This window comes from Apaloderma vittatum, unplaced genomic scaffold (assembly GCF_000703405.1).
Source record: "Apaloderma vittatum isolate BGI_N311 unplaced genomic scaffold, ASM70340v1 scaffold98, whole genome shotgun sequence".
Lineage (NCBI taxonomy): Eukaryota > Metazoa > Chordata > Aves > Trogoniformes > Trogonidae > Apaloderma > Apaloderma vittatum.
This window is the reverse complement of record NW_009732161.1, coordinates 165,236-177,354: the sequence shown is the minus strand read 5'-3', so window position 1 is coordinate 177,354 and position 12,119 is coordinate 165,236. Positions and strand designations below refer to the sequence as shown.

General features: G+C 36.3%; 1 protein-coding gene across 1 annotated transcript in view; it reads right to left on the bottom strand.

Annotated features, from left to right (window-relative positions):
- The window catches only part of SLIT2 (slit homolog 2 (Drosophila)), an 85,667-nt gene that overhangs the window by 22,145 nt on the left and 51,403 nt on the right, over positions 1-12,119 (bottom strand). Inside the window, exons 14-17 of the mRNA XM_009875399.1 lie at positions 11,266-11,416; positions 5,478-5,552; positions 2,243-2,386; positions 644-787 (exon numbers count right to left, since the gene is read on the bottom strand). Coding sequence (XP_009873701.1) covers positions 644-787; positions 2,243-2,386; positions 5,478-5,552; positions 11,266-11,416 — 514 coding nt within the window. The remainder of the gene's footprint in view (positions 1-643; positions 788-2,242; positions 2,387-5,477; positions 5,553-11,265; positions 11,417-12,119) is intronic.

Here is a 12,119-nt window from a genome sequence, read left to right as displayed (position 1 = left end):
TTGGTGCAAAGTGTCACTTCATATGTAAAAAGGGGTTTAAGTACTTCCCTGAATAATGCTACCTACAAAAAGCATTTGTTCAGTAAATTGAGTGGCAGTTTGGCTCACTGTTTTCCCTTTCCTTAAATTACATCACATTTAAATAAAAAAAAAAGGATGCTTCTTTTTACAGAAAATGAGACTAACGTTTCATTCTAAAACTTCTCTGAATTAAGATCCTCAGTAGACTGAGGAAATTTAAGATAATAATTGGACGGTACAGGGTAGAAAGACACACAACATGGTGATTCAACCAGTTGTGATTGTGTGATGCCTACCCAAAACGTAGCTTTCTACCCTGGCTGAGATCAGTGGGCTTCTGCAAGGGAAGTGAGCAGGATGTTTTTCCTGCCTTCTCAGGAGCTTCTGGAAACCAATCTAGTGCTGCATCGAAGGGCACCACGAAAACATACTCTCCATGAAAACATAATCTTCATGCATTCAAGATAGTCCAGAAAACAGACTTTCTCAAAAATCCCTCTGTGAAGTCTTTCCCCTTAAACTCACCTCATGCAGTGGAATTATACAGTAAGCCATTAACAGACATGTCCCCAAAACCTGAGAGGTTTAAACTTGGGTAAGGTAAAACACTAACGTGACTTACAACGTAGAGAGCGAATGCAGCGTATCGAAGGAGCCGGGCGCCACGGTGGTGATCTGGTTGTCATACAGCGAGAGCAGGCGGACTGAGCTCAGGCCCGTGAAGCTGTCGTTTCCCACACAGCTCACGCGGTTGCTCCTCAGCATCCTGAGAAAGGAAGGATCAGCATTTCTTAGTGTAGCCCGAGCAGGGGCTGAAAGGAATGACTCCAAAGGGGCTGCTACGGCTGGAGGAACCACCAGGGCAGTGAGCCCTGTGCCACCTGTCACCTCCCTGAGGGGGCTGAGTGCAGTGTGCGTGGAGGGGACTGCAGAACAGAAAGATGAATAAGTAGGTTTTCACAGAGGCAAGAGGGGTGTTTCCCCTTAGCATTTGTGAGTTTTTTTCCCCTTTCAATACCAGAATTGGTAATTAAAAGTTTGTTAATTGACAAGAAATTAAATTGACTAAAAATCTCCAACTCCGAGATACACAGCAGCCTCCTCTTTGTGCTTCCAAGCATAATGACTCCAGAACCACAACTGACATGAAGAAAGAGGTTGTACCAGTTGACCTCCCCCTGAGGCCCCATCCATCTGAATTTTCTTAGGAGACATTCTAGAAGCCACTTCTAATACATTCTCAAGCACTTCAAGCGAATGAAATCAGGCTACCCTGACTCCTCCGCAGCACGACTCTAAGATTTAGTAAAAACTTCACAAGACTAAGAAACACCTATTGTAAAATCTCTTGTATTTCTGTAAAATGTGAGCTTTGAAGTTTGCTGTTATCCTATCTATCCATCAATAAATGAATATTTTTTTCCTCAGGATGTTGGCTAAGAACAGGGTATTTTTCTAACAATTTTAGCAGCTTTAAGTGCAAAGTTAGAAAAGATTGCCTGATGTATTAAAAATACCTAATGTCTATGGACAGATGAAGCCCCAAAGACATTTAAATCCTGGCTATGCTCTGCTGATCAGAAGGACAGGCTGTGTGAAGAAGGCCAAGAAGCTGTGATTGTATAAACATTTTTTTTTTTTTTTAAATGAAAAGAGCTAAACTGCCTTCATGGAAAGAATGAAATGAGTTCAAGCTATAGTGCTTTTACTCCTCTTTTCACTGTTGAAATGACATTAAAATTATTCAGGAGAGAATAATTTCCCACATTTCAATATCCACCAGAATCATTTTTTCCTCTAGCAAAATTCCCAGTAACGGTTGAGCTGAATTGAATCAGACTCCATTATGCACAACGTGTAATTCTCGTGCAAAATTCTGTTATTTTGAAGCAGATGATTATTCCTATTTCCTTTTCTGCAGCTGGATGTTTACCCATTCTCTACTTCAACATTTTAGAGGAGTCATAATTTCTGTAGTCAAGTAACCACAACAAAAAATTCAGCTACATTATATCCATAATAAACAATTAATGAATCCATATCACAGAATGTTAGGGACTGGAAGGGACCTCGAAAGATCATCCAGTCTATCCTTTTTTAAAATAGGAATGAATAATCCATAGCTAACCCTCAGAAATATTTTTTGAACAGTTAGAATACAACTTTAAAAAATACTTATCAGAAAGGAAGACTAAAAAACCACCCAAATAATTACACTTACAATGTTTTGAGACTTTCTAGTCCTTTGAACATTTTGTGTCGAACACTTTCCAAACGGTTGCTGGTGAGCAACAGCTCATTCACACCAGAGGCTCCATCAAATGCTCCTTCTTCGATATCTGTAATCTTGTTATTGCTCAGGTTTCTATTACACATTAACAGAAACAGAGAAAAGCATGTTTTCTTTTTTAAACACTGCGAATTAACTGTTAAATGCTGAAGACTGCATAGATTTCAAGATATTGAGTTGTTGTGTAAAAGCAAAGAATATATTGTTCAAATCAAGAAAAACAAAATGCAATACCGTGCTACCTAAAGAAGTAAAGCAATCTTTGGAATGTGTTTTTTTAATAATGGCAATTACCCAGTCCATGCTGCTGCCACACAAGAACATTTTTTATAACTTTGAATCTTGACAGTGACTGTATATTTTTTGAATTAGTAACAAAATGATGCAGTGTAAGTACCAGCACAACTAACCAATCAAATTCTTTATTCCATTTTGTTAGACACAAATATAAGAAAACAGCACAAACAGCAACATATGTAAATTAAATGTGTGAATATAAACAGTATGTGAAATGTTAATCATTTACGGTATTAGTTAAAAAGCAGAGTTTATAACCAAGATAGATGATTTATCTGCAATTTGCATGCAAAGCAGATCAAAGTGTGGGAAAATGACCTAAAATACTGCCAAAATATTTAGTGTTTATGTTTTTTAGTTGAAATATAGAAATTACATCCCAAATGGGTACTATCTGCACTACATATACAAAAGCATACGAACTCAACAACAACACATTATCTTAAAGATTTCTTGTATTATTCTTGCTGCCTTTTGTTTGTTTCACATAATTATTTACACATATTACAGAAATATATATCTACACACTAAACAGCGTTACAATACGCTAGTGATTTTTAAAATACTCTTAAAAATGCCCTGAGATAACCTACAATGAAGTGAAGCTCGGGCAACTTTCCAGCCACTCTTCCCCTAGCCTGTAGCACTGCCTGGGGGTGTTGGGACCCAAGAGCAGGACCAGGCATTTGGTCTTGTTGAAGCTCATGCAATTGTCCTCAGCCCATCGATCCAGCTTGTCCAGATTCCTCAGTAGACCCTTCCTACCCTCAAGCAGCTCAACATTCCTGCCCAACTTGGTGTCATCTGCAAACTTACTGGCGGTGCACTCAACCATCTCATCCAGATCATTGGCAAAAATATTCAACAAGGGTGGTCCCAATACTGAGCCCTGGAGAATACCATGATTTAATTCCAAATGGCATCAAAGGCTCTACTAAAGCCAGGTGGACAACATCCACAATCAATGATTTAATTTAGTTTCACAGTGGAGTTGTTCAGTCTCCTGTAAGGTTCTGCAAGAAACTCATTATTTCTCAGCTGGCTTATCCATGTCAAACCCTTAGTCTTCTAAAACCTTATTCATTTCTGGTGTAACAAGGATACTACTTCAGTCACCTCACAGAGATGTTTTAAGGATTAATGTTGCAGAGCTAATCAATGATGCACTGCATACATGTGCATTATTACTGATGAACCATCAAATCAATTAAACATTTAGGTCCCAATTTTTCAATGTCATCTGTGCAGAAAGACCTTTGCACCTATTTGAACCTCCAGAAGAAATATGAGTTCCACAATAATACAGAATTCACTCATATTGGTGTCTGTAACATCACTATCTCACTGCTTTCCAACAATGCTTAACCAGTCACTGTATTATTCTCTGAATTGAAGAATGCTGTAACAGCTGATAACTACATTAGGAAGGCACGGAGCAGTACTACTAAAAATGTTAACTTTTTATTAACATTTTCTCAATTTTGTCCCTCCTCAATTATCCAGATTTCAAAGCTCTTGGGAGTTCCAGCAGACAGCTACACTGAGACTGATTAATATTCCTCTTTTTCTTTCTTTCACCTTGAACAGTTCCTCCTCAATTAAAAAGCAGCAATCTAGCTTTAGATTACATGAAATGTTTACTAAGCTACCTTTATAGCCTGAAAATATGTAATTGCTGACGCTATATTCCCTTTCAATTGTCTTTCTTAAATATGAAGAACTGATACATGTGTGTGCACGTGTAAGCATGCCACATCAGGTACTTTATTTATTTCAAAGGCGCTCTGTAGCTGTAAAAAGTGATAATCTGAGACCCTTGAGTAATGAAGAAAACCGGGTATCTACTATATAGCACCAGAACACTGTTGTGCCAGACCTTCCTACATTCTTAAGCCTCTCAGCCCAATCCAAAGAGGTGAGCTGTACTCAAGTGGATAGGTCAAAAGCAAAATTGGTTTTGAATGTTTTTTTAAATCTTTGTCTACTAACTAAAAAAAAAATCAATAGTAAGTATTTAACTAAATGTGATTATGACAGCTGCCAGTAAAGATCTGGATAAAGCTAACAATAATTTTAATAATACTATTTCTTCCCTTGAGATTTTTGTCATTAGTAATGTAGACAGATGTTTTACAAATGGTAGTAACTTGGCGACTACAAAGTAGTGCATCATTTTCATTACCCAGAGCTATTTTTACTTGCATTTTTCTTAATTTACTATTTATGTTTGGATTTAATCCTGAAAAGATTGAGCACAAAGTCACTGAGTCTAACTAAATCACCTACGCTCAAATATGTCTTTTACATAAGTGAAACAAAAGCTTTTCATAGATTTATTTTTAATAACAACTGCAACTGGTAAGATTATAAACTCATAGAACATGAACTGTGAACATGGGCTTACATGGATGAGCTATCAAACCATTTTTTTCTCAGTCATTTAATTTTGATATTCCCCTAATCTAATGACAGTTTAATGAAGCACAGAATCAAAGGCATGTCTTAAATGTGCTGAAAGAGGCAAAATTGCCTGGCTAGGGAGTAGTACATGAAGTTACAAAAGATTACTGGGACCTTTTTTGAGCAGCTTATACTGCGAGCTCCCTGCTGTAGCTGTGTCGCAGCCCAGCTGGCTGGACACTGCCGTGAAGGTGCCAGAGCTACACACCAGGAGAAGTTGTGGGCGGTGCCTAGTCTCACAGGGAAGAGCTGCCAACTCTGAACTACCTCAGTGATAAACGTAAAGCCATTCCTGATCTTTGATTAAAATATAGTGAATTTTTATAGATATGAACTAAGAAAGCTGGAGAAACACAGCAAGGAGCTAACGTGCTATCCAAATAGACAAGCTTACTGAAGTTGCACTTACATTTTACGCAGCTGAGGAAGTTTCTTAAAGATTCCAGTAGCTTCCAGGACTGAAAATTCGTTGTTATTTAGTCGCCTGCAAAAAATTACATCAATTTCAGAAAAAAATATTTAGGCATTTGTATGGAACTTTTCAGACTGGTTTAACTGAATAACTGGTGTTTAACTGGTAGCTGAAGAACAACTCCACATATACTGACATTTCTAATTCTGGTAATTTCTGTGAATGAACATTCTAATTAGTTAAACCTAGGCATATGTAAGACATGCAGAATTAAAACCAGATCACAAAATACCATACAAATAAAACTGCAGAGAAATTTAAGAAGATGGTTTTAATTTTTTTTTAAGGGAAGGAAAACAAAAATGTAACTAAGGAAGGATTCCATAGCAACTTCTAAATAAATGTCTTTAAGAAGTACATATAAACTACTGAAGATTAGTTTACTGTTCTTTAAAGGATAACGGGTGGGGTCTGCCAGACATCTGGAGGTGCTCAGAGAACACTGTTCACAAGAATGAAATAATTACTTTATGCTCAGTGCTTCTTTTGAATAAGGAATGAAACATACTGCATAGATCTTCACAAGACCTTAAAAACTCTTCTCTGACCACGATTTATCTTCAGACCACTACATCTAACGTACATATGCTGTGTAAGGAAACGTTAAATGCTGCTTTGCAACACTTACAGCAAAATATACAATGAGCAACAAATACCAGCCACCCAGTTATCGAAACCATTCCAGCATAGAATACCTTTAGCAAGTGCTAGATTAGGGGACCATCTATATTTCAGAAAATATCTGCATTGATCCAGTATTTCCTATTTCCTCTCTTGAAAAGAAAACGGAAATTGTGAGTCTTAGATTTTTTTCTAAGTTTTAATGGAGTCATCTTATTAAATAAGGGAGTCTGTCCAACTTTTATTTAGAGATCTTAAATAAGAAGGAAAAGAGACAACTGACAAGATCAGCATGAAATGTAATTTAGCACTCTGCTTCTCAGAATTGCCTTATTGCAAGACAAGATTAAAAAAACGTTTGAAAATAAAAGAAAGCAGTTTGTTCATCCTTCCTTCCTGCTCATTCTCAATGATAGCCAGAAGGGAAATTAAGGTTGTAAATCTGAAGGTATGGCTGTAAAATAGCTTCAGCATGGAACCAAACTGAGAGAAGACAGGAAGAGTTTTTTGGATATACACAGAACATCTGTATACCACACTGAAGTACAAGGAACATGAATTTGAAAGATGTTACCACCTCTGAAAATCAGCTGAATGACCTAATGTAATTTTTAGTGGGACCATTTCAAATGAATTTTTGCATAGTATCAGTTAACAAAGTTAATTCATCACTGTAAACAGCATTTTTTCCCCTGTCCATCAGCAACAGAAGCACCAAGTGTTCCATAAATGCTGACGTTTCCAAATGCTTTTCAAGTGCTATACCATGGGGTAAGTTGACTTAATTATGAAAATATTTTTGGATTTTAATTCTAATTCCTTGCTGTCCTTTTCTGCAAACATTTCTAACCCCAATGAAGAAGGCAAACAATTGGATCCTTTTCCTTTTTCAACATTTACACATTAAAAAAAATAGACTTTGTCTCTTTCGTACAGAAAGCATCTTTTCAGTTTTTCCTCAGAAGTCTTCTTTTCTAGATGATTCTTATCCTTGAATTTTTTTCCAAATGAATCATATTAATCTTGAAAAGTGAAGTCCTTGACACAGTATTCCAGCTGATACTTAACTGTTGTTATGTACAGTAAAAAAATTATTTCACATAACTTACTGCACTCCTGTACATACATCCCAAAATGAAATTTGTAGCAGTGTCCAACAGCACTTCTTCATCTTTAATGTGTATGATAACACCACCATAGCCACCACTTGCTGGTTATTCCTCAGTCTTATATTTCTGGTGCTAATTGGTGCTACCTAATGTCATATGCAGAATCTGAATTTTTATTGTATTTAAAATAGTCTTAGTCTACTATCAATATTACAGAGCAATTCTAAGAAATTTCCATGTGTTCTGTAAATCTTTGGTGTTTGAGAAGTTTCTCCATACTTCTCTATGGAAAAGAATCATGGGTTGAATCATTGTACTGTGTTTGGTTAAAACTGTAGCACAAATCATACCTTTTCTCTAACTTTGTGTATATGGTGATATTACATGTCACTGAACGTATATGCACAAGTACAGGGACATCAAGAGATAAAAGTTATGAGTTTGTGATTAGAGGAATGACCACATGGATCTCATGGCATTTCTATGGCTGGAGATCGCTGGCTTTAGATCTGGAATTGTTAAACACTTATGTTTTCATTCTATTATGGTAAGTGATGCCACATATAGAGGAATCAAAATTATTGCAGATGATGGGAAAATTAACATATGCAGTCATTATCTTCCTTCTAGATCTTATCATCTAGATCATATTTTCTGAGCCCAGTGCTCTTTACTAGTAAGCACAATCATGGTAGTTGTTGCCTGTCAATGAATGGATCATGAAAATGATCTTAAAAATATTTGCAACTGAATTATTCAAAGAAAAGTACCAAATGTCATTCTCAAACCAAAAAAAAGTAAACAAAGCAGCATTTGATGATAATGTTGAAACATAGAATCATAGAATGGCCTAGGCTGGAAGGGACCTTAGAAATCATTTAATCCAACCTCCTTGTCGTGGGCAGGCACGCCACGTCTCAACTAGATCAGGCAACACATGGGGACCGAACGGGAATCGAACCCGTGACCTTGGTGTTATCAGTACTACGCTCAATCAACCGAGCTAACTGGCCCCCTGCATTCTGTTTCTTTGTTTTATCTGATATTTTCTCCTGTTTTATTAGCACAATGGGTAAGATATTCACAGGTTTTGGTGAAATAGCTGAACCTTTGTGGAAGGCTATTTACTGCACGGATATCCATGCTTTCAAAAACTGTCTTGTTAGGATCTGATATTATGTAGCTATTGTAAAATTATTACAAAAATTGAACATGAAAGACTGCAATTGTTTTTACTTAGTGCTCCTCCTGGGGATTCTGAGTAATTTATCAAATGCTTCCTGAATTTTCCCATATATTAGAATGCTACTTGAAAAATATTTTATTTCTAGGCTGCATTTATGAAATAACTGAAATAAATAGAAGCAGTTAAAACAGCACCTGGCTCCTTTGTAAATTCCTTCACCATTTACAATTAAGTATCTGTCTTGAACTATATTACTATTTTCAGATTTTTTTGAAAAACAACTACTCTGAAGAAACAGTTTTTGATGCGATATTATTATTGTTGCAATCCACACAATTGATACTCTTTTCTTCACTTTTGATCTCCATTTCCAAGCTGAGTTTCAGCTCCAAACAACTCCCTGCAGAAAATAATTGAGCCTTCCTCATCACTGTTACAGAAGTATCAATGTTATTTGACTGTAGCAAGAACCTTTATCTCAAATTTGTGGGTAAAAGAAAAGAAATGCTAACTAGCTGCTACTCTCATATATGACAGTGAATGTTGTGAACTGGAAATCACAGAGTGGTCCTAGAACTAGACTGGCAAGTGCCAAGAGGAGTAACAAAAGCAGTGCGTTTAAGACCAGGAATAACAGGAGTAAACAAGAGAAAGAGCTGTAACTTTTGCATCAGCAAGGCAAATACCAAAAGCCTGTATTTATCTAGAACAACTCAGTTTTTAGAGAATGTAAAAAAAAATGCAAAAATAATTCCTCTATCCCTTGCAACGCTGTTGACATTTCTATTACATCAGAAGACTTGAAGAACAATCTGTCCAATTTATCAGGAAGAAGGTTGAACTTTGTCACAGTTTAAGACCTTCTTACTTAGCTAAAGTGTTGGATAGAAAATGACAAAAAACATAAAGGAAGTGATGATGGAAACTAAAGAGAGGCATATTCCATCTGGAGGTAAAAGTTCATATTTTAAAAGATTTTAACAGAAATGGGGACAATTAACTTCTGTAACATTCTCAGGGAAATGGTGGATTTTTAATCCACTGGTAACTTCAAACAAGACTGGATATTTTCTAAAAGAAAAACTGTAATGAAATATGGATTACGTTTTAGTCAAACACCATTTTTTTGTTGAATGAAATTTGAGAGTTTAGGATACACAGCAGATGAGGCTTGATGATTTAATTGTTTTTTCTGAATTCAATATGTATGAATCACAATTTTATAGAAAGAAAACACTTGAGAGTTTATCTTCCACATGTAAATAAGTGAATATGAAAAACAACAATTAAAACACTAAAGTAAGATTATTATTGCTTCAGAAAAGAGAGAATTAAATATGAATTCTGCTAAGGAAAAAGACAATGCATGCCTATCATTTCAACAACTCATTTCTTGGTTCTGTAACTATGATCTTTCCAACGCTTACTTTTTGCTGTCCTCCTACACTTTAACCTGATACCCATTCTATCAGTTTCTATACTTCGATTAAAGTAATTTTATCTCAAAATATTATAGCATAAGATAAAAAGTATTTATCTGCTGAAATCTACATCCCTTTACCCAAGACCGTGTATCAGTATCTCTGGCACTATTTTACGAACATTAAATCAAAAACATGAGCATGGCCAAAAGCTGAGCTTTGCTTTTACCATATTGGCCACTTTTTCAATCATATTTGTCATCATTCTGAGCACAACTAGAATTACAACTCAGATTTGCAATTAGAACATCACTAAATTCAACTCCTTCTCCCAGCTCAGAGACAGACAAAAATCTCCATCTCTATTTACACAATATTCCAGTTTCAAATTCCTTTTCAGATACTCAAAATCCTTAACCACGGTCTCATTATTTCATATCTTCACTGTACCGTTGCTTTGATGCCAGCTGCAGACTGATCATCTTTTGAAGGGATATGCCATACCGTTGCTCATCTCACCCCTGTGGGTCACAACTTGATCACAGTACTCTTGTCTTTACATCTTGGTCCCTGCTTTACTACATGAAATAAAAGACCCTCTCTTTTGTCCCTCAGCATTCTGTCTTGTTCTTTAAACTGAATCTCCTATTTCCTCCTGCCTTTGCTTTGCTGATGATGGCCACTTTCATCTGCTGCCTTTCTGCTGATCCTTCAAGCATCTCTGTGTTTCCTTTCATACTGTACATTGCACATGGGAAAGCTTGTAAAGCTGTCTTAATTTTGTCTTTCAATCACTCCTTGAAGACTGCTTCAGTTGCAATGCCTACAAATCATTCCAATATAGAACTTACTAAGCAAGTAATAATCTGTGACTTCTTTTCTGCTCATCTCTGTTCATTATATTATTATCTTCTTAACCCAGCTCTGTCTTGTTTGTCTGCTTTATCTTCCTCTGGTCTCCTTCCTGACAAATATAATGTGTGTTTTCCATAAAAAGAATCAGCTCTGTTTTATTAAATGCCTAGGTGGCACTTCTACTTCTAAAGACAGACCTCTGGTTACTGGATGTCCTATTTGCTCTTGTAGTTAGAATAAAAAGCTAAATAAACATCACTATCTTCCAAAAAAATCCAAGAGGGTAGCTTATGTGCTGAAGAACTAGACACACAGAACAGTTACCTTATTTATTTATCTCATCATACATTTTCAAGTCTATGTGGTACTGAAATGATGCATAAATATTTTTTATTAATATCTAGTCCTTTGAAGCACACCCACAGATGTTACGTTTCATTTTTGTTCAAAAAATTAAAGCTGCAGTTTTATATTTGAAGATCTTAGTTAGATTTTATATAGGTAAATAATGATTTATTATGGGTTCAACTTACAACTCCGCTGTGTACTGGGGTATGTGATCAGGAATTTTGTTGAGTTTCTGATTGGAGCAGTCCACTGTAGTCCCTTCACAGCGACATTTCTCAGGGCAAGCCAAATCTGCAAAGCAGTCTCCACTTAGTTTGGACCTGTAATCTTCAGTGCCTGTGGAAGAGTCAAGCCAAAATACAGATATTGAGCTAATAAAATATAAGATATTTGCTTCTTGTGAGAAGGTTGAAAAGATGTCTGCAATGCAGATAACGGGTGGACAACTTAGGAAATGCATGATAAACTTTGTGATACTGAACAGACACAAGGGCTTTAAGAGAGGGTTAAATATAGGGGCTTAAGATATGCTGGAAAAAGAAACTGTGACCAACTTCACATAACAGGATAACATTAACTCGAGCTTTTCACAGCTGTACTTTCTGCTGATTATGCTGTCAGCCAATCTAGCCTTGTTTATAGCTAATCACACAAATGCCACTGATTCTTTTAGAATTTATTTTCTTTCTCTGTATCAAGAATAAATAGATCCTGAATGCCACCTTTTCTCTTTCTCTTATTACAAATTTGTATTGTTGACTGGACTTCATTAACCTTTGTCATTTTTTTTACAGTCCTGATACCCCACATCATCTCAAACACGTAAGATTGAAAGCCCTGTTTTCAGCTTTAATTTAAAAAATGTGTGATCCTGACTTAAGCCTCAGCAGCTTGCCATGCTGTAGAAAGCTGCGTGACGTTCCATGGTGCTTGACAGAACCATGTTTTACTCATACCTCACAACCACATGGTTAGATCAAGCACAACAGAAAATCTCGCTACATTATCAAAACTGCATCCATTAGGCCAAGGATAAGAG